Here is a 22,817-nt window from a genome sequence, read left to right as displayed (position 1 = left end):
GTGTGTGTGTGTGTGTGTGTGTGTGTGTGTGTGTGTGTGTGTGTGTGGTGTGTATATCTGCAAACCCTGCACTTCATTATCCAAAAATAACTTTATACTGTATAATCAGAGAAAATGTTATTTTTAAACCCTACCACTGCTGGCCAAACAACAATCACAACAGCACGCTATTTTAAATACTGTTCAACAAATCTATTTTAGTGTAGTAATTAAGTAATTCCTAAAATTATAGACATCCCTAATATTTTTTCCTTTAGTGTTCCTCAGAGTGTAATCTGTGGAGCAACTACCTTGAAGAAATTTGGGGAATGAGGCCTGCAAACCTGAATTTTTACTATTTTAGCTCTAGGTGACTCTGAAGTAGCTCAAAATTTGATATCCATTTCACAATACTATTATAGGGAAAGATTAATATTTTAATTTACACTTTATGGGGAATATAAAAATATAAAATATAAAAAGATACATTAAAATACATACATTTAACAAAAAATACCAAAACCATTTGCTTTAATGTATTTCACTTAAAAAATACTTTAAAAATTACTTGTAAATATATACTTTTAGCATTCAAATTTAGCATTTGCAATTTTGATTATTTGTGAGTGACGGTGGAATTTTAAATGCATGCAGTACTTTTTAAAGGGGTTAATCCTAACCACATTGGATTTCTTTTAATGTTAAGTAAAATAAATATATAATATAGTACCCAGTATGAATATGGATGGTTCACAATGTGGTATGCTTAACCACTTAGCTGGTAAGTGAGCTTTTATAAACTCCTAACCCCTTCATTCAGTCAACATTTAGGAGTAACTGATATGTTCCAGATAGTGTTCTACGCACTGGGGATTCACCAGTGAAAAAAACAAACAAAGCCTCCTACCCTTATGCACCTTTAGATAACATTCTAAATAGTAAACAATAAATAAATAAATGTTGCAAAAACAATTTTAAACAGAAAGCGGGGTTACAATTTTCTAAAGGGTGGTCAAGGTAAACCTCATTGACAAGGTATTATTGAGCAAAGACCTAAAGAATCTGTGGGAGCTATCTCTGGAGATAACTGGAGGAAAAACATTCCTGACAAAGAAAACAACCAACACAAAGGTTCAAAGAGGGAAGGGTAACTGAGAAATACTAAAAATGCCAATGTGGTCGGAGTAGAACCATGAGCTCTGAGACATAATAAGTGTGGTACTGAGTAGAAGGGAAGTTGTAGTCTACATTAAGGCTTTTGCCTTTCTATCTGAAAGACATATGGAGCAGCTGGGCTTGGTGGCTCATGCCTGTAATCTCAGCACTTTGGGAGGCTGAGGCAGGAGGACAGCTTAGCCCCAGGGTTCAAGACCAGCCTGAGCACCACTGGGAAATCCCATCTCCACAAAAAATTTAAAAATTAGCTGGCAATGGTGGTGCATGCCTGTAGTCCCAGTTAATTGGGAGGCTGAGATGGAAGGATCACTTGACCCTCACAGGGTCTGTAGTGAGCAGCAATCGTGCCACTGCACTCCAGCCTAGGAAATGGAGGCAGACCCTGTTTCAAAAAAAAAAAAAAAAAAGAAAAGAAAAAAGAGAGAGAGAAATATGGAACCATTATAGAGCTTTAAGCAGAGAAATGTCATGATCTGCTCTGTTGAGACTAGAGACTGGGGGCTGAGGGCAACAGGAAAGCAGGTATTAGATAGAGATTAGTAATCCAGGCAAGAAATAACAGTAATTCAAACTAGGGTAGATCTCAATTAACACAGTGAATCTCAATTTGCAATATTCTAGAGACCTGAGTTTCTAAAAGCACTAGGGATATATCCCTGGTGAATTTAAGAATCCTACCGTAAATCACCAGACCAATTTTCACTAATACTCTAGTACACTTTCAGCACTAGCTCCTAAGGAGCTTTTTATTAACATCACTTGGATTCTAAAGTTAACTAAATTCTAAAAGTATTCTATTATCCATTAATACTTACACAATTTCTTTTATGAGAATTTATGCCCAAGGGCTCAAATATACATACAGCATTACCATATGAAGCTGCAATCTAAAAAACAATAAATATAGCATTAATATCTAGAAAAGGGTAAAATAAACATATCTTCCTTTTCATAATAATGTATAAACCAATTACATATAATATCTCAATACAGAATTCATGGTTTATTTCCTTCCATAAATATATCTTGAAGTATACTGGAGTTAAGAGTCTCTTCTCTGTTATCGAAAAATTCAGCAGGCTTTATTTTACATAACAAATAGAAGGCTGACCTATTCAAAGAAATCATATTTTCCTAAGAATTTTATTTTTTCAGATAAAAATAACTATTAAAAAATATATTTCAAAAGCAAGCATCTTTGTCAGAAACTTTATAATCAGTGAAAATAATATAAAATCGATGAGAAAAGCATCAAATAATAACAGGTCTTAAAAATATTTCAAATAAAATGGCCTAGTTATACCATCAAACAGAAAATACCAATTGGGACACCATCTAGAGGAAGGAAAAGAAAAAACGGGCTCCGACGTGTGATATTTCCCTCCCTGTGTCCATGTGTTCTCATTGTTCAACACCCACTTATAAGTTGAGAATATGTGGTATTTGGCTTTCTGTTCTTATGTCAGTTTGTGGCTCTAATATTCACTGTTTTAAAATTAAACATTAAATTTAAATGGAAAAATAGAAAAAAATGGGCTAAGGAGATGTCAGGGAGCCATCCACTGCACCTGGGGGAAAAGAGCTGATGCGGACATCTCCAGAGGACTGAAGCAAGAAATTTAGAGACCAGGAGGATTTTGTTCCAGGTCACATACCTGATAAGAAAAGACATAAATCCCTCTGTTCCTAGAAATTACCAGCGTCTGTTTTCCAATAATTTCTTGAAGGCTAGTTCCCAGTTCATAGTCCTCTTGGTAAGAAGGAATTAACTACAGTGAAGAGACCAAAAACCATCCTTTCTGACACCTCCGTACCCCAGTTAACCTTTAAAACTAAATTAGGTATATATTCTTGTAAGGCCTGACAAAAATATTCCCTGTGATTTGAAGGCACTGTCATGCCAAAAAGTGATTTTAACTCCTACCTAACATCTAACATTTTTTCCAAGAAAAAGCATAATCCACAACAGAAAGTTACTTCAAATAACACTTATGCAACAAACATTGTGAATGATCCCATTCAACATGTCAATCAATGAATGAATGATTACAATAGACTAATACAAAGTCACCAATGTGAAAGTTATCACCACAAGGATTGGGGGATAAAAAGACTAAAGGAAGATGGCAATAAAGACAATAACGATATTACAATTTTGCCTTATTTACATTAAACCAGGTCAAAAAAATTAGAAACACAAGTTACTCTGTTTCCCATGGTATAAATACCAACATCTTATATACTTTTTAAAAACCTTTACTCCCAGAGAATGTGTCCATTGCAATTATCACCAGCAATGATATTGAATTATTTACTAAAATTCACCTCTGACAACTATCATACAGCTCTAGGCAGACTTAAGCTACCTTGCTTGGCCTAGAGAGAAAAGCAACAAAAAATTAACGAGAGAAATCCAACACTCTCCGTGTTTTCTAAAATAAGTGTAAGCAATGCTTGGGAGTAGGGGGAAGAGGGAGAATCAGAAAAGCAAGAAACAAGTATTAGGAAACACCAGGAAAACCAGTGTTTCAATACTACACCAAATGTATCACTGAATTGTCAAGTACTGATATATTTACACAAATATTAAGGCTTGATACAAACAGTAGGATACGGCAGGATAAATGGTGTAATAAAGTAATCATAATTTATCATTCAGTACAAATTTGTATGATTACTATTTATCACCATGAATATTCTGATTTAACATATCCTTAATCAAATTTGTTACCCAATAAAGAACAATTTCTAGAACACTAAAATTGTTTAAACTGTTACAATAATTATAGGTAAAAACGTTATTTCTCTATTCTTGTAGAGACATTCAACTCTGCTATATAATACTGGCCTTACTGAATTGCTGGAGTATACAGCAAACATGCTATATTTACTTGACATGCAACCAAAATTTGATTATGTTTCAAAATTGTGTGGAGGGAGTACATATGATGAAATTTTAACCATTTCAAAATAAACCCTCTGTTTTAAAGCCTGAATGAACCATAAGACTCTTCACTCAACAAAAAAAATCTTTCATTATATTAACAAACTTTACAAAGCACTTGCTATATGACAACCATGATATTAGACATTAACAACTTGCTGAATTTCTTAATAAAACTTTGATGTTATAGTATGAGGAATATAAGGGGTGCTAGGTAGAGAAAATAAAAGTTTACTTCCCCCTACTGGCTTAATGGCTGCTAGAAGTATTAAGTGGCAGAATATCAGTATGCACAGGATTGTAAGGCCTACAGATCTCTGAAGACAGCATACACCTGTAGAACAATTAATTACCAAATTATCAGTTTAATGGCACTTTATAATTTGTATAAAACCTATCACTATACAATTCTATTAACAGCCACCCAAGCAATACATAAGAAATTGTAGACAAGCTTTGCATAAAAGGATATGAATATTCTGAGATTATTAAACACATTTTAAAACGACATTTAGTAAAGAAATTAAATCCCTTACTCTTCCTTGTTGGTTAGAACACTCCACACAACTGACTTGGATGTTTCCATGCTTAGCACCAGGAATGATCTGTACACATTCAAAGTCATTTGCCAAAATCACGATATCACAGCCTGATCCATATGCCTAAAAAAAAAAGTTTTACAATATATAAGATATGCAACTTTTGAAATCTTATTACATAATATTTTATCTTACATTTTATTGCCATTATAAAGTATACTTTAGCACACTTTACAAAGTAGTTAATTTAAGACTATCAATTTCTAAATAAGAACATTAAACTCACATAAAAAAAAAAACTGATGACACTCCATGCATTATCATTCAACAACTGTTACTAATAGGAAAAGGGTTCTTCCAGTTCTTAAATATGACAGCCTCTGTTCCTGCAGGTCATAAATCATTCTGTTTAGACTTTCTCTCCAAAGTTCATCTCAGTAAACCCTAAAATATAAAAGCTCCGACTAAAAATACTAAGACACTGAAGACTCCAACTGTGTTCCCGGGGTTCAAACCAGGCTTAAAAAAGATCGAGAAAGAAATCAGACAGGCATTTTCCAACACAATTCCACGTGCCTTAAAGACTAGTTAAATAGATATGAACACCAAAGGCGGAATTACATGCACTGAAGCACAGCTGAACTTAAAGGCAGCAGTGACCCAAATGAATCCATGACATAGCCTGCCTCCATCACCCCATCCATCCCAAATAACACCAGGCCTGAGGGAGAAAGGAAACCAACTCAAAAGTTGTTTTACCAAAGGTAAAAAAGTCAAATAAAATAGAAAATAAACTAATTTATGAAGAATATTGGGCAAATATCACTATATGGTCTAGAAAACAGACTACAACACAGAATTAAATTTTGGAAAATTCCCTTGTCCAACTGTAATGAGTAAAACCACGCATTTCTTCCTATTGCAACACTTCTTGCTCTATGCTATTCCTGTTTTGCAACTTTGTGAATTTTATGACATACGGGTCAGACAGTGGGGACATTTTTTTCTTTCAAACTACTTACGATTAAATATTCAAAACAACCTAACAACCCAATTCTCAAACAAACAAACAAAAGCCCCATTAAAAGTAAGATAAATATAAAACTTATGAAATAGTATTTTCCTCACTGTTTCCACACCCTTAAGCAATATAGTTACAACCTACAAAATACAGATATCCAATAGCCAGAGCTGCCATCTGATAACATCTTAATCAGTGAGCCACGGCCTGAAGAAGTCCATATAAGGCTGATAATGAAAGAGAGAAATGAAGATAAAGACTATACAGGAAGACGATGTTACTTCTACTGGTTACTAAAAGTTCCAATGTTACAAAAATCCTGTTGTAACCGCTATATAAAACATCTTCAACCACGTGTTTGATTTTTAGAAATCAACAAGTTCAACAAAAGATAAGCAAAGACAGAATTTTTTTTTTTTTTTTTTTTTGAGACGGGGTTTCACTCTTGTTACCCAGGCTGGAGTGCAATGGCGTGATCTCGGCTCACTGCAACCTCCGCCTCCTGGGTTCAGGCAATTCTCCTGCCTCAGCCTCCTGAGTAGCTGGGACTACAGGCAGGCGCCACCATGCCCAGCTAATTTTTTGTAGTTTTAGTAGAGACGGGGTTTCACCATGTTGACCAGGATGGTCTTGATCTCTTGACCTTGTGATCCACCCGCCTCAGCCTCCCAAAGTGCTGGGATTACAGGCTTGAGCCACCGCGCCTGGCCAAAGACAGAATTTTAAGCAAGAAAAATATGGAGAAATTCACTCACAGGAGGAAATAATCACTTATATTCTTATAAACAAGGCAGACTTGCTTATACTATGAATTTAGGAAAGCCAAACTGAAAGGGAATATTGAGTATATGCAGAAGAAATGTTTGTATCACCATGCTAATCTTTGAAAGTATACTGTTAAAATAATAAAAATAATCTTAACACTTGAGTAACAATTTCAAAATTTCCAAAGTGCCTTATATCATTATCTCAGCAAAGTGGATTGATGGAAAAAGCACAGACTTTAACTAGTTTGAAATCATACATGCAGTTTTCAGTTTTGGTTATGCCATGCTGTGCTATCTTAAGCAAGTTAAGTTCCCTGAGCATTTCCTCATGGTAAAATTAAGCAAATAATACTTATCTCTTACGATACTTGGGAAAATTAAAATGGAAAATTTACATAGTCATTAAGAAACAGAACAGTGCACCATGTCCCAAGTCTGGGCTAGGGACTGGGAACATCAAAGTATAAGACATAGTCCCAATTACTCTAATGGGGAGATGATCACGTAAATTACCAATTACAACTAAATGACAAACTGCCATGACAGAGATAGCCATGAAATACTATAAGACAGCAGAGGTACTCAACAAGCGTTATCACTCTCTCTTTAATCTTTGCAACAAACCTGGAAGGTAGATATTATCATTGTATAAAGAAAAATTCAAGTTTATTAATTTGCCCAAGAATACAGTTGCTAAATGGAAAGTGTTCAAACTCAGGACCCTACAATTCTTACATTCTTTTCCCTACATTATATATCAGAGAGACATAATATATTCCAGGTAAATATTAGTATACTTTGTTTCTATAAAGACGACCATCCCTAGCAACTGCTACTTAAGACAGATTCGCTCCTACGGTTCCGACACCAAAAAGGCTTTTTACTCTTCCCTAGATAACCATAAATGCCTGTTGTTTTCCAGAGGATATGTACTATACTCCATTTCTCTGATCCTGCGATAGTTCTTCAAATTGGCTACATCAAAATCACCTAAGAAACTTGTTAGAAACACAGTTTGCTCAGTCCCACTCTAGACTTTAAATTAAAATCTGCATGGGTAAAATAATATGGCAATATCTACCAAAATCTTAAATACAATATACCTTTTGATCAAATATTCCCTATTTTACCCTATAAGTATACGTACAAAAGTTTGCCAAAATATATGTAGGATGTTCAGTTAATGCCCCAGTATTTATAGTAGCAAAACCTGAAAATAATCACGCCAATCATCAGGGAATAGTTAAATAAACTGCTGAATATCCATACATAATACCATACAGCTACTAACAGTTTAGAGGCTGGGTACAGTGGCTCATGCCTATAATCTCAATACTTTGGGAGCTTGAGAGTAGCCTGGGAAACACAATGAGACTTCATCTCTACAGAACATCAAAAAATTAGCCGGGCATGGTGTCATGTGCTCGTAGTCCCAGCTACTCAGGAAGCTGAGGTGGGAGCATTACTTAAGCCCGGGGAAGTCAAAGCTGCAGTGAGCTATGATTGCACCACTGTACTCCAGCCTGGGTGACTAAGTAAGAGTCTCAAGAAAAAGAAAAAAATACAAAGTTTAGAGACCATTGGTTTAAAATGGTCTCAAACCCCTTATCAAACTAGCAATTCCCATCAAAATGAACAACTTATGTCTAGTGCTAATTTCCTGTTTAACCAGAGTTAGGCAATGCCCACCATTTTATGTAATAACCATGATTAATGCCAAAAAGAATTCCCTTAAGTTATTGCATGCTAACAGCTTGAAAAAGTACAGAGGGCCATTCTCTAAGGAGTCTAATGCATAAATAACATAAGTGTGGAAGAAAAAGGGATTCATATAATCAGTTACTACTGAATCACATGCACTCTATAGCTGAGGGCCCATGAGATTTTAGTGACCTTAAGGCATGTTTAATGTCTGTCTGGTTCCCACTATACTGAATTGTTCTTCAGAGCAAGGATCTTACCTTGTCCTTGTTTACCACAGTAGTCCCAAGGCCTAGCACATAGGCAACCCTCAATAAATAGATGTGTAATAAATAAAAATATTAAAAGTCTTCCTAACATAATATCTGGCTCTAGAAGTCTAAGTACCTAGAAACTTAGTCAAAGAACATGGAGTTGAAACACTGACACTGTCTTGTTGCTAATAATTTGGCCAAACTATCCTCATAGGCTTAAGAAAAGAGGGAGAGACTGACTGATGTTTCCAGTATCAAGTGATTTAACAGTATCAACAAAAGTAGATCTACTAGAAAAGAATCTACCTAAGGCTTCCTTAATAATCTACTGTTTACTGAATACCTACTATGATCAAGCAGTTTTGCTAGGGTCTCTACAAAAATTATCATTATCTTCACAGGCCTGTTTTTTTTTTTTTTTTTTGAGACGGAGTTTCGCTCTTGTTACCCAGGCTGGAGTGCAATGGCGCGATCTCGGCTCACCGCAACCTCCGCCTCCTGGGTTCAGGCAATTCTCCTGCCTCAACCTCCTGAGTAGCTGGGATTACAGGCACGCGCCACCATGCCCAGCTAATTTTTTGTAGTTTTAGTGGAGACGGGGTTTCACCACGTTGACCAGGATGGTCTCGATCTCTTGACCTTGTGATCCACCCACCTTGGCCTCCCAAAGTGCTGGGATTACAGGCGTGAGCCACCGCGCCCGGCCCACAGGCCTGTTTTTGAAGATGGAGAAACTGAGGCCCAGAAAGGCTAAGTAATTTGCCATAGTTCACAGAATGAGGATCATCTCCTTCAAAGTAAAGTTCCTGCTCTTTCCACTGCATCACCCTACCTCTACTCCATGAGGATCTTGTTAGTGCTAGAAGGAGTGTGTTCATCTTTGTAATCCCAGTTAATATACCACATGATGGAGCACACAATAAGAACTCCATAAAAACCAACAGTTGAGATGGTTTATATAAAATCTGTAATTTACTCAAAAGATTCCTATTCTCTCAATTTTAGAGAGATCAAAAATGATTTTGTTCCATTCTTCTTTTTCAGAATCCAGTTTTACCAGAGGAAGAATTTACAGTGCAGGAGGAAAAGTAGGTGCTCGATAAGACTGCAAATTCTAAATTGACCCCAGAGAATATGGATGTGGGCTCCTTTGCGTTAGATAAATGAAATATTTCTAAGCTAAGTGTAAACTAACTTCTTCACATGTGGGAGATAGGCCACAGGATTATTATAGGGAGGCAAGGAGAAGGACAGCAAGCCTTTTCTGGAGAAATGGAATCCCTTGACCGTATTATCCCTCTTCAGATTCTTTGTGGAGCTGGCCTGTGCCAGAGTACAATATACCAGTGTCCTGCTCTTCTAACAATACTGATCTATAAAACACTTTATCTCAAAGTCAAGGATATGGTTCAGCCCCTACACACAGAGAAGGCCCAAGAAAAGAGGAAGCAACTTAGGAATCACTGCCTTCCTTCCATTCATGTGGGAGGATTTGTTTTATAAAAGGACTAAAGGGTTTCTATGATGATAAAGAATGATTAGCACATATTAGCAATTCATAACTAAAAGACAATTCCATAGCATAAGCTCTTACATCCAAGAAAACTTTAAAATATTAACCCTCACTTGTTATAATCCTATTTTTAATGAGACCAAATCCATCCTATTGGGAAAGAAAAGAGTATTCTCTGCTTTGAACGCTGAAACTAACAGTTTTCAACCCGAAGTCTAATAGCCATGTCATAGATGGTCTCAGTATGTCTCTGAACTCTAAAAAATTTTATTTAAAGTTCTGCAAATGTGTTTATTTCCTTTGCTGTGGTATTATTACCACAATAAAGATACTGCTGCTTTCTTTACAGCAGGGGTCCCAATTCCTACTACCAGTCCATGGCCTCTTAGGAACCGAGCCTCACGGCAGGAGGTGAACAGTGGGTGAGCGAGCATTACTGCCTGAACTGCACCTCCGGTCAGATCAGCAGTGACATTATTCTCATAGGGGCACAAGCCCTATTGTGAACTGTACATGCTAGGGATTTAAGTTGCACACTCATTATGAAAATCTAATAATACACATAATGTGCTTGAATCATCCCGAAACCATCCCTCTCCGTCACCCCTTGCTATAGAAAAACTGTCTTCCACAAAACTGATCCTTGGTGCCAAAAAGATTGGAAATCGCTGCTCTAGAGGGTTTAACGTCCTCATGAACAATGCAAAGTTTGAGATCACTGACAACTACTGACAGATGCATCTAAATTTAAAAGAAAAAAAAAGCACTGATAAGGAGTATCAGGCATGTTGAGAGGTTTTTTAATATCCAGTGTAAAGAGGCATAACACGCTCATTCAGTCTTCTCTAACTTTAGTTTTATATATAATTGTCTTAACTACATTATTTTCAGAAAGAAAACTAATACTCTAATCACATAAACACTGTTCTAATTTCTCAAATTTATTCTATGTCTCAGATAAATTGAAGTGGAGAGTAACAAAATGAAAACTTTTAAAAAACTTACACAAACTTGATATTTCCTATGAAACTATAGCATATAATAGATTGATTACGTTGGCATTTGCTATAGAATAGTTGGATGTTTTAACATCCTGGAAGTTACAGCGTCAAAGTTTGAGATCATTGACAACTACTGATATGCATCTAAACTTCAAAGACAAAAAATAAAAATAATTTAAAAAACAACTTGATAAACCAAGGAGTATTAAGGTTGAGAGGTTTAACAAAGTACTGTAATCTTACCAAGAATACCATACCAAGAGTGTTACTATTAAACTCTCACCTCTCCCTGGGTTTGAGTTTTGATCTATATGAATATGTCTACTCTTCTACAGACGAAGACACATTTTATTCAGATTTAAAAAAATAATTACAAGGAGGTATACCATTTATTAAAAACCTATCGGGTGACAGGTATTATACTATTTTTATTCCATCTTCCTAATCTTTCTTTCAAGACTGCAATAATCCTAGAATTTGATTATTAATCCCATTTTAGTATTTTTGAAAATGGAATTTCACAGGATTTAATCAAATTCCTAAGACATAAGGTAAATACATGACTGTAATTCAGACTCAGACCTCTTTACACTGTTTTCTCACTTTACTAATGACGTTTTTCTGTTGCTCAAATTTTTTGCATTTTTGGTTAATTACATTTAAATTCTCCATTTCTGTTGTGATCTTTCCTCCATAAACAAAAAACTAATAGGAAGACAGGGTTGTCTAGGCTTTGATGGTTACCTGATTGTACCAAGAGATCTTATAGAAAGAGTCTTAAGAGGCCAATGCTGACATATGAAAAAATCTTACAACCAAGAGGACAAAGCACAGATTAACAAAGATTTCCCAGGAAAACACCCATTTCCTCTCTCCATTTTTGTCACCTAATTATAATCCTCTTTATGATATTCTCCGAATTGTTAATTTCTAAAAAGGACAAACAGCGTTCCTTATTATGTTCCTAATTAAGCAAAAAATTTCATAAGTCACATATCCATTGAAATCATGTACAAGGTAAATAAGGCACATAAAATGTTTAATTTTAATGTTCTCAGTAACAAGATTTTCATAGAGGAAATAACACATACACTAAATTTTAAAATTAATAAGAAAATGAAGTCACCTTCTCATCCTGTTCACCCTTCTTACCCCTCTCCTCCTCATTCCCAGGCAGCAATTACTTAATAATTACCTATGAACTTTTCCTGAAATGTTCAAGATATAAAAGCATATCTTTTATAAACCTTTCTTTTTTTAAACATAAATGGGATCATGCTATATACAATTCTGCCATTTCTTTTCCACTTAGTAACAATGTATCTTGAAGAACTTTCTACATCTGCAAAGAGGAAATTAATTCATTCTTCTTAATAGCTACATAGTATTAATATTTCATTTTGTGGCTTTGCCATAATTAATTTCGGTTGTTTCCAGTCTTTCACTATTTCAAACTATGCTTCAATGAAAATGTATGTATATATGATATATGCACATGTGTCCAAGAATCCCTACAGGAGAAATTCTAAGATATAATACCCTGGATCAGTGATTAAAATTAACTGCTACTGCAAATTGCCTTGTGTATAAAAGTACCTATTTCTCCACTTCCTCACTAACCCCAATCATTATCGAATGCTTTAATCTTTCCATTCCAACAAAACCTGACATCTCCCTGTTGTTCTAACTTGTATTTTTATTAGAAGGAAAGGAAAGCATCTTCTCACATATTTATCAGCCATTTATATTTCGTTGTCTGTAAGCTGACTATTCATATTATTGGTCCATTTGTCTTTTTGCAATTTTCACACCTACAAACAAACGCTTACCATTATGAACTCCTGGCCAACATCACCACTGCCAACCCCAAGACAAATAAAACTCCTACCCTTCAGATATAAGTTCACACTATAGTAAGAAAAGCAGGGAAGGGGTAGCATTTGAATAAGTTCTTTAGTCCACATGATTGAAAACACACTTCACTGACATGATTCAGTTATCCTAACTGCCAAAAATCCACTCGAGAGTGCTCAATGAGCAAAATAAACACATGAAAAAGGAACTAAACAGTAAGAAGAAAGCTTAGAGCAAAAAAGTTTAACCTAAGTCAGTGATGAGTACAGAAATGTCTGAAATAACCTAATAATGACTGCTTGTGTGGTAATCAAGGGGACTGGGACTGTTCCTCTTAGAAATAACTCATATCAGAAAATGAAAAATTAACAAAATTTATTCAAGTAACAGTAGAAAAAAGGAAAGCTGTGGGTGGTATGTTGAGGGAAACATAAGACAAAGCTTGACTAAAATTTGTAACAATAAAAATCTATGGCCAGAAGAAAAAAAAAAAAAAACAGAAAACTTAAGAAAACATTATGAGTAAATGGTAAAAGACAAAATGAGTTCAAATTTCTTCCTAACTACTCCAAAACAGCAACTGGCCTGCAAGAAATAACTTTCTTTATAAAAATAAAATTTTAGCTGGGCGCACTGGCTTACACCTGTAATCCCAGCACTGTGGGAGGACGAGGCAGACGGATCACAAGGTCAAGAGACCAAGACCATCCTGGCCAATATGGTGAAACCCGGAGTCTACCAAAAATATAAAAATTAGCCAGGTGTGGTGGTGTGTGCTTCTAGTCCCAGCTACTCTGGAGGCTGAGGCAGGAGAATAGCTTGAACCTAGGAGGCGGAGGGAGCCGAGATCACACCATTCCACTCAGCAAGATTGTCTCAAAGAAAAAAAGAAAAAAAAAAAAATCTAAACTTAGACTTTTGAAAGAACAAGTTTTAATGTTACTGAAAAAACTAGCCAATTTTGATAATTTACTAATAGATGGTACCATAATAAGCTTCTAAGTACTAATCTAAAGAGAAACAGATACTTGCAGTTCAAACTATTTATATATCTCTGATAAAGAAGAAAAATGTATTTTTGTTTGTTTACCGGTGCTAGTAACATCTGAAAGAAAAATTAGACCTTGAAAAGCAAAATATGCAATAATTATTTGCTCTGATTAACCATTATAAAACCAACTCTATCTCCACCTTGCCTGCATTCTCAATAAAGGTAGATTCGGAAGTAGAAATCCAAAATCATATCTCTTATATCTGATATGTCAGTGCTAAGAATAACTATTTTAATAACTTTTCTATGTCAGTGCTAAGAATAAACTATTCAAAGTATTCATTGTCAAAAATCTCTAAAAAAAAAAAAACTTCTAAAAAAAAAATCACAGTAATACTGTAAAAATCAGCCCATGGCCTGGCCAACATATACAAAAACCTAGAGTCACCTTTTGGCTTCAAATTTATTCTCAAAAGCTTGGAGTATGTAACAATTTGCTTCATCAAAAATAACAAAGTAAAAGACTACTTTTTAACAGCTACTTCTAAAGAAATAAAAAGCATATTTTTAGACATTATGAATACAGAAACTACTTTAAGTTGACCCAATATTGTGTTTTGGGTTTTTTTGTTTTGTTTTGTTTTTTTGAGATGAGATCTCACCCTGTCCCCTAGGCTGGAGTGCACTGGCACAATCTTGGCTCTCTTCAACCAGACTCAAGCAATCCTCCCACCTCGGCCTCCCAAATAGCTGGGACCACAGATGCAAACCACCACACCTGGTTAAATTTTTGTATTTTTTTGGTAAAGATGGGGTTTCACCATATTGCCCAGGCTAGTCTTGAACTCCTGGGCTCAAGCGATCTGGCCAGGAGTGCTGGGATGACAAGCCTTATTCTCCTAAAGTGCTGGGATTACAGGTGTGAGCCACCACACCTGGCCACAATACTGTTTCTCAATTTGTTCTTAATACATTTTACATTTGAAAGTTTTTAAGTTAATTGTATATTATGTCATATAAACCAATATTAACAGGTAACACTTATGACAACTTCAAATTATTTTTTTACTATTAGAAATTTCTGGAAAACCATAAAATCTAAATGTTAATATTTTGAGGGAGATGGTTGTAACAGCATCCCAAAAATTTTGCTCAAATAGTATGACTGAACTATTAAATTGTAATTAAACTTCCAACACCTTCAGTATGATGGAAAGAGGATATTTCTGAGAATCTAGAGAAGCTAACACTACAACAGTGGGTACCTCACAATATTCCTATAGATGTTTCCTTCAGGAGCCAAATTAAAGATTTTGGCTAGATCATTTACGACCCCTTTTTCACACTGTAATTCGTAATTGTACACAAATTTGCTGCAAAAAGTCTCTGAGAGATTAAATAATCCAGTATGCACTATTTTACATAGAGTCCTAGGTAAGTGGGCACAGTATGTTCTTTACTTTGTGACGTTTCCCCTCCTCACAGCTGGCAGAATTAGAGGATAGTACAGAATAATGACTTATGACTAACATCCAGGTGGAAATGATGGTGGCTAACAACCAGCTGGAAAAGATGAGGTAGCCCAGTCAAAGTCTACTCTCAGAAATATAAACCAAAAGACTCTTCTGCAGAAAAGTGGACCTGAAAAGTCATGCATACTCAGGAATAAGGCAACTATTAAGAATCATGTGCAACTTGAAGAGGAACTCACAAGTTTCGGAAGCACATAGATCAGATACCCAAAGACAAGAACTTATGAGAAAACAAGTACATAAAATCCCTAAGAGAAAGCAGTTGATACTACCAGCTTTCTAGTTCCAATTACTCTGAAGTCCAATCACACTTCCTTGATGGCTTATTGTATATCTTAAAATAAACCTTGATCTTACTTCTGTACATTTGTCCCTTGCCCTGACTAGAAGCAAAGCTGGTACAAAGATTAGGGATATACAGAGCAAGGCTTCAAAGAAAATGTGGATTCAGCCATGAAATTAGGGTAAGGAGTGCAATGAGAATGCTGGGATGCAAAGAGAGCAAAAAGGACGTATACACTGATAGCAGTTACTAAAGTTAACTGCGATCACTTGGAACCCAGAATATGTGATTGCAAGACTTTTGAGCATTAGTTATCTAAATGTACTTTTTTCAGCCTCTATTAAAGAATAGAAAAAGCAATGAGCCAGAGTATGATACAGCATCAAACCCCAGAGCTTTTCTGGAAAATAACTTGATATTATGAATTAAGAGATTTACATAGAGTTTTTTGATTCAGTAAGCCTATTTTTAGGACTTGATCCTAAGAAAAAGACCTCACATGCAAACAAAGATTACAATTAGTACTAAGATATTTATTGCACCATTATGTAAAGCCATAAAAAAGGGAACAATCTAAACAACACATAATAGAAAAATTATGCTTTATCATGTCAAGCATATTGTCCACCTTATTCACATGCCTTTCTAGAGAAAAGTACCCCATCAACAGTCCTTCTGAAAGGGCAGCCCTGCCAGACCATGTGATCAACACCCACAGCATAAAACTGACTGAATCTGGGGTTGACACTTGATTCCAAAGACCAAGAATTTAATACCAAATGCTATAGGATGGCCAGCAAACTATGATGTGGTCTGGCTTAAAAGAGTGAATTGGGCCAGATTCTACTTCCTAATTATTCAGTTAGGAAAAGCAAGACATGTAGCAGGTAGTAACAGGGACTAAAGCCAAAATGGCTTTATGTACACAGAGGCCAGAGCAGTCACTGTGATTCTCATACAAGCCAGTTTTAATAGACCCAACACAAAAAGCGGCACAGACACTGTAAGAGATCACATAGCCCACTAGAAAGAGTAACCAGTCCACAGGAATGAGTCCCTGATAACTGAGGCTCAACTGTACTACAACTTGTGTTACAAGATTCTTGGAAGATCTGTCTTCTATTTCCTTTTCTATATTCTTACAATAAATTTCCCATTACTAAGGTAATCTGCCTTGACTAGTTCCATTTTAACTCTTTTTTTTTTTTTTAGAGATGGGGTCTCACTGTGCTGGCTGGACTCAAACTCCTAGGCTCAGGTGATCCTCCCACCTCAGCCTCCCAAGTAGCTGGAACTACAAGCAAACCACTGCACCCAACTTAATTTTAACTCTTTATTCAACAACTATTTATAACACAATAACTGCTGAGCATTAAGTCAACAAATGTCTACTGATCATCTCATATGGTCATAACCCAGTCCTACAATAATCCCTGGAGCCCCAACAGGATAGACATAGAGTTTATAGCCACTCTCAAGATCAAATTAGAGGACAATGCAACAATTTGGTGTTTTCAGAAACCTTTTGCAACCTCAAGGTTAGCAATATGTTTTCCTCTAACTGTATTCGTCTGAATTCTGCCTTCTAAAGTATGTATTATCCTGTCTTGCACATCTCTAATCTACTTAAGAGTTTTGACTCAAGGAATGGGAAAGGAGACTCTTAGTGTTCAAAGAAAGGGACACAAAATTCTCCCTTTATCTTTTTTGTTTTCTCTTTTTTCTCATATCCCAGCCCCCAAAAAATCCCACAGTTCTCCTCTGATGAGCTATGATTCCCAGAGAATAGGGTGGATTCACGTTACTCTTTTTCTTCTCTACAGCTACTTTGGCACTGAATACAAGCAGGTACAGTCACAGGAAAGCGACTGGTTTTCCAGCCACAAAACCACAAAGGGGAGCCCCAGGAAACTAGGAAATACCAGGAAAGTCACAGAAAGAGGAGACTGGAAAGGCAACTCAATAAACTTGCTTATAAATTCCTGGGTTCATACCCAGGCTGCGTAAGCATGATCTTAGCTTAAACAGCCAAGCAAAGACCTCAAGAACCACCTTGAGACCACTGCCCGGGTCCCATACTGGCCACTAAGCGGCACACCACAGGATAGAGTATATTCAACTAGCACTGCAAAGGCTTTGAAAATGGAATTGACATGGAAACTACAATACATACAAAGTTGGTCAAACCTTTCTGCCTGAACCCAACCAGGTCTAATTCCTGCTAAAACAAAAATATCAAGAGTCTCCATAGGATTTACACAACACCCAGAGTTGCATAATGTAATATTTTTAAATGTCCAGTCACAATCCAGAATTACTCACAAAGAACTAAGAAAATCTCAACTTGCAAGACAAAAGACAATCAAGACACAAATGCTGAAATCAACTGACAAAGATGTTAAAACGGCTAGTAGAAAAATGTTTGAAGAGTGTGAGCACTCCCAAATCAGTCATGTAGGCTTCCATCTTAATCAATTAGAAAAAGAAGAGCAAAGCAATTCCAAAACACATAGAAGGCAGGAAACTATAAAAAAGTAGAAATCAATGAAACAACCACAAAACAAGAGTGAATATGAATGAAATCAAAAGATCAATTAACATAAAAACTTCAATAAGATAGGCAAAAAGACACAAATTACCAATATCAATAAAAGAGGTATGACTACAAACCCTGCACACATTAAAAGCATAATAATGAAATGTCATAAACAGCTCTATACACAAATCTCTAAAAATGAAACAGATCAAATAGACTAGTTCCTCTAAAACCAAAAACAGTAAAAATACACCCAAGCTGAAATATATTACTAAAATAGTCCTTTAACTATTAATTAAATTAATGTATAGTTAAAACCCTTCTGAAAAAGAAAACTCCAGGCCCAGACTGTTTCACTGGTAAATTCTACTAACATTTAAAGAAGAAATGACACCAATTCTACTAAATCCTGACAGAAAGTAGAAAAGGACAAAATACTTCCAAACTCATGAAGCTAGTATTACAATGATACCAAAACCAGACAAAAACAGTACAAGGGAAAAAATAGATTAATATTCTTAATGAACATAGATGTAAAAACACTCAATAAAGTATTAGCAAATCAAATCCCACCACAAATAAAAACAAAAATATATCATAACAAAGTGGGGCTTATACTGATACTGCAAGACTGATTCAATTTTCAAAACCCAATCACTGTAATCCACACATTAGTAATTTAAAGTAAAAATATATAATCATACTAATGCATACAGAAAAAGCACTTGACAATATTCAAGATTCCTTTATGATAAAAAAACTTTCAGCAAACAAGGAACAGAAAAGAATCTTCTCAGCCTTCCAAAGGGCATCTATTAAAAACAAACAAACAAACAAACAAAAAACAACAGAAAGAAAGAACACACATAGATTGGAAAGGAAGAATTCAAACTGTCTAATTTGCAGCTAGTATGGATGTCTACATTGAAAATCCCAAGAAATTTACAAAAAAAAAAAAAAAAAATCCTAGTGCTAAAAAGGTCACAGGATACAAAATCAACAGAATTTCTGTCTGGCAATGAACAACTGCAAACAATTGGAAAATAAAATGTTTAAAAATATACCATTTTAACATAGCTCTGAAAAATTAAATACTTCTAACAAAACATGTAACAGATCTATGTGCATAAACACTGACGAAAAAATCAAAGATCTAAATAAATATAGACATATGTTCATAATTAGAAGACTCAACATGAAGACGTCAATTCTCCACAAACTGATCTACAGATTTAAAAGAAAGGCAATTGGAGGCAGGGCACAGTGGCTCACGCCTGCAATCCCAGCACTTTGGGAGGCAGAGGCGGGCGGATCACAAGGTCAAGAGATCGAGACCATCCTGGCCAACATGGTGAAACGCCGTCTCTACTAAAAATACAAAAAATTAGCTGGGCGTGGTGGTGGGTGCCTGTAGTCCCAGTTACTCGGGAGGCTGAGGCAGGAGAATTGCTTGAAACTGGAAAACGGAAGTTGCAGTGAGCCAAGATCGTGCCACTGCACTCTAGCCTGGCAATACAGCAAGACTCTGTCTCCAAAAAAAAAAAAAAGGCAATCAAGTTCCCAGCAGGATTTTTTTTGTAGCTATAAACAAACTGATCCTAAAATTTAAATGGAAAGGTAAAGGAACTAGAACAATTAAAACAACTGTAAAAAGAGAAAAGCTGAAAGAATCACACTACCCAATTATAAGACTTATTATAAAGTCAGTAATCAAGACAGTGGTATTGTGGCAAAGGGACCGACACATAGATGAGTGGAACAGAATAGCCTCCAGAAATAGACCCACAAAAATACAGCCAAATGATTTTATACAAAGGTACAAAGGCAATTCAATGGAGAAAGGGCAGCTTTTCCACAATCAGTGCTGAAACAACTGGACATTCATATACAAAAAAAAAAAAAAAAAGTCTAATCTGATACTTTATACAAAAATTAACTCAAAATGAATCAAAGGATCTAAATTTAAAACACAAAAAGTTCATGGAATATATAAAAAACCTCTTAGTATGATACCAAACCCAAAGAAAAACAGTGCAATGAGAAAAAAACATACAGATTAATATTCTTTTTTTTTTTTTTTTTTTTAAAGTGTGTCTCACTCTGGAGTGCAAGGGCATCATCTCAGCTCAATGCAACCTCCACCTCCTGGGTTCAAGAGATTCTACTACCTCAACCTCCCAAGTAGCTGGAACCACAGGTATGCACCACCATGCCCGGCTAATTTTTGTATTTTTAGTAGAGACGGGGTTTTCACCATGTCAGCCAGGCTCGTCTCAAACTCCTGACCTCAAGTGATCTGCCTGCCTCGACCTCCCAAAATGCTGGGATTATACGTATAAGCTACCACACCTGTCCCATATAGATTAATATTCTCAATGAACATAAATGTAAAAACACTCAAAGAGCTAAATATATATATATACATATATTTATATATATACATACATACATGCATGTGTATGTCCATTGCAGCACTATTCACAATTGCAAAGATATGGAATCAACCTAGATGCCCATCAACAGTAGACTGGATAAAGAAAATGTGATACACACATGCCATGGAATACTATGCAGCCATAAAAAACAAGATCATGTTCTTTGCAACAACATGGATGTAGTTGGAGTCATTATCCTAAGTGAACTAAGGCATAAACAGAAAACCAAATACCATATGGTCTCATTTATACGTAGGAGCTAAGCACTGAATAGCTTTGTGAAGACACAAAGAAGCGACAACAGACACCAGAGCCTACTTAAGGGTGAAGGTAGGGAGGAAGGTGAGGATGAAAAAACTACCTATCAGGAGCTATACTTATTACCTGGGTGACAAAATAATCTATACACCAAACCAAGCAAAAGTTTAAGAAAGAATACAAAAAAAAAAAAAAAAGGCTTTTATAGACAAACAAAAGGCAACATTACAATACCAACAGATTCACACCAAAGGAAATTCTAATGGAGATTCTCTAGGAAGAAGGAAAATGTCTCCAACGGAATATGAGAGAAGAAGGAAGAAACAAAGAGCCAAGTTACTCTAAATAAGCACTGACTGTGTAAAATAAGAATGTCTTACAGGGTTATAAAAACAGACTTACCACAGAAGGATGTATTATAAGCAGGGAGTTAAAAAGCAATTCAAAGGTTCTTGAATTGTCTAGAAGGAATGTGAACCCTCATAAAGACTTCAATAAGTGAAATGATAAGAATGCATGTTGTAATTTCTAAACTACCAAAAGAATAGAAACAGAATATGGAGTTTTAGGACTGGAGGGAAAAAAAAATGAATGAAAAAGAATATTCATTTCAAAAGACACAAGAAAGGAGAAAAAGGGGACCAAAGAACAAAAAGGAAAAAATAAAAAGCACGTAGTAAGATGGTGAATTTAAACACAAACCTGTCAGTAATTACATTAAGTATAAATGAACTGAAAGTTCTAGTTAGCACAATTGTCAGGCTGTATTTTTAAAACTCCAACTATGTTATACAGTCCTATGCCACATAAAAACATTCCAGTCTACAAAATATCCAGTGTACAATGCACCACACATACACTATGATGGTGGTCCCATAAGATTATAATGCCTTATTTTTACTGTACCTTTTCTACATGTTTAGATAAACAAATACTTAGCATTGTGTTACAACTGACTGCATTATTCAGTACAGTTAACAGGCTGTACAGCTTTGTAGCCTAGGAGCAACAGGCTATATACCACATAGCCTAGGTATGTTCTAGGCTATACTATCTAGGTTTGTGGCCGGGGGCAGTGGCTCACACCAGTAATCCCAGCATTGTGGGAGGCTAAGGCGGATGGACCATCCGAGGTCAGGAGTTCAAGACCAGCCTGGCCAACATAGTGAAACCCCATCTCTACTAAAAATACAAAAATTAGCCGGATGCGGTGGCACATGCCTGTAATTCCAGCTACTTGGGAGGCTGGGGTGGGAGAATCACTTGAACCCCGGAGGCAGAGGTTGCAGTGAGCCACTGCACTCCAGAAGTTGCAGTTGAGCCATTGCACAGCCCAGGAGGCAGACGTTGCAGTGAGCCACTGCACTCCAGCCTGGGTGACAAGTGTGAAATTCTGTCTCAAAAAAAAAAAAAAAAAAAAAAAAAAAACAACAACAACAAAAACTATTTAGGTTTGTGTAAGCACACTCTATGATGTCTGCACAACAATGAAATCGCCTTACCATGTATTCAGTGCATCTCCATTGTCAAGCAATGCATCACTGCATTTACAATTACTTAGGAGTTCATGGTTTTAAAACAGCTTTGTAGAATGCTGAGAATGTAGATACTGGAGGAAAGCTTACATTCTAAATTAATGTATCAGAAAGAAAGGCAAAAATGAGCTAAACATTTATCTCAATAACTGAAGAAAAAACAGCAAAATTATCAATGTAGAAGGAAATAAAAAAAACATTAATAAAATAGAAAATACGTATATAAGAGAGAGAAGTGGTAAAGCTAAAGGTTCTTTAAAAAAGATTAATAGGCCGGGCATAGTGGCTCAAGCCTGTAATCCCAGCACTTTGGGAGGCTGAGGCGGGCGGATCATGAGGTCAAGAGATCAAGACCATCCTGGCCAACATGGTGAAACCCCATCTCTACTAAAAATACAAAAAAAAATGAGCCGGGCATGGTGGCATGCACCTGTAGTCCCAGCTACCCGGGAGGCTGAGGCAGGAGAATTGCTTGAACCCAGGAGTCAGAGGTTGCAG

At 36.0% G+C, this 22,817-nt stretch overlaps 1 protein-coding gene across 6 annotated transcripts in view; it reads right to left on the bottom strand.

Moving 5' to 3' along the window:
• Nucleotides 1–22,817, bottom strand: part of DMXL2 (Dmx like 2) — a 173,120-nt gene that overhangs the window by 139,724 nt on the left and 10,579 nt on the right. For 5 of the 6 annotated variants that reach the window (XM_032297460.1, XM_032297461.1, XM_032297463.1 and 2 more), the window contains exons 2-3: nucleotides 4,636–4,761; nucleotides 1,971–2,042 (exon numbers count right to left, since the gene is read on the bottom strand). In XM_032297460.1, the coding sequence (XP_032153351.1) occupies nucleotides 1,971–2,042; nucleotides 4,636–4,761 (198 nt within the window). Of the gene's footprint in view, nucleotides 1–1,970; nucleotides 2,043–4,635; nucleotides 4,762–22,817 lie in introns of those variants that run through there. The other variant, XM_032297465.1, reaches the window with a different exon arrangement.

The sequence above is a fragment of the Sapajus apella genome, unplaced genomic scaffold (genome assembly GCF_009761245.1).
Source record: "Sapajus apella isolate SASKATOON/1434 unplaced genomic scaffold, GSC_monkey_1.0 scaffold37, whole genome shotgun sequence".
NCBI lineage: Eukaryota > Metazoa > Chordata > Mammalia > Primates > Cebidae > Sapajus > Sapajus apella.
This window is presented reverse-complemented; position numbering and strand designations above follow the sequence as displayed.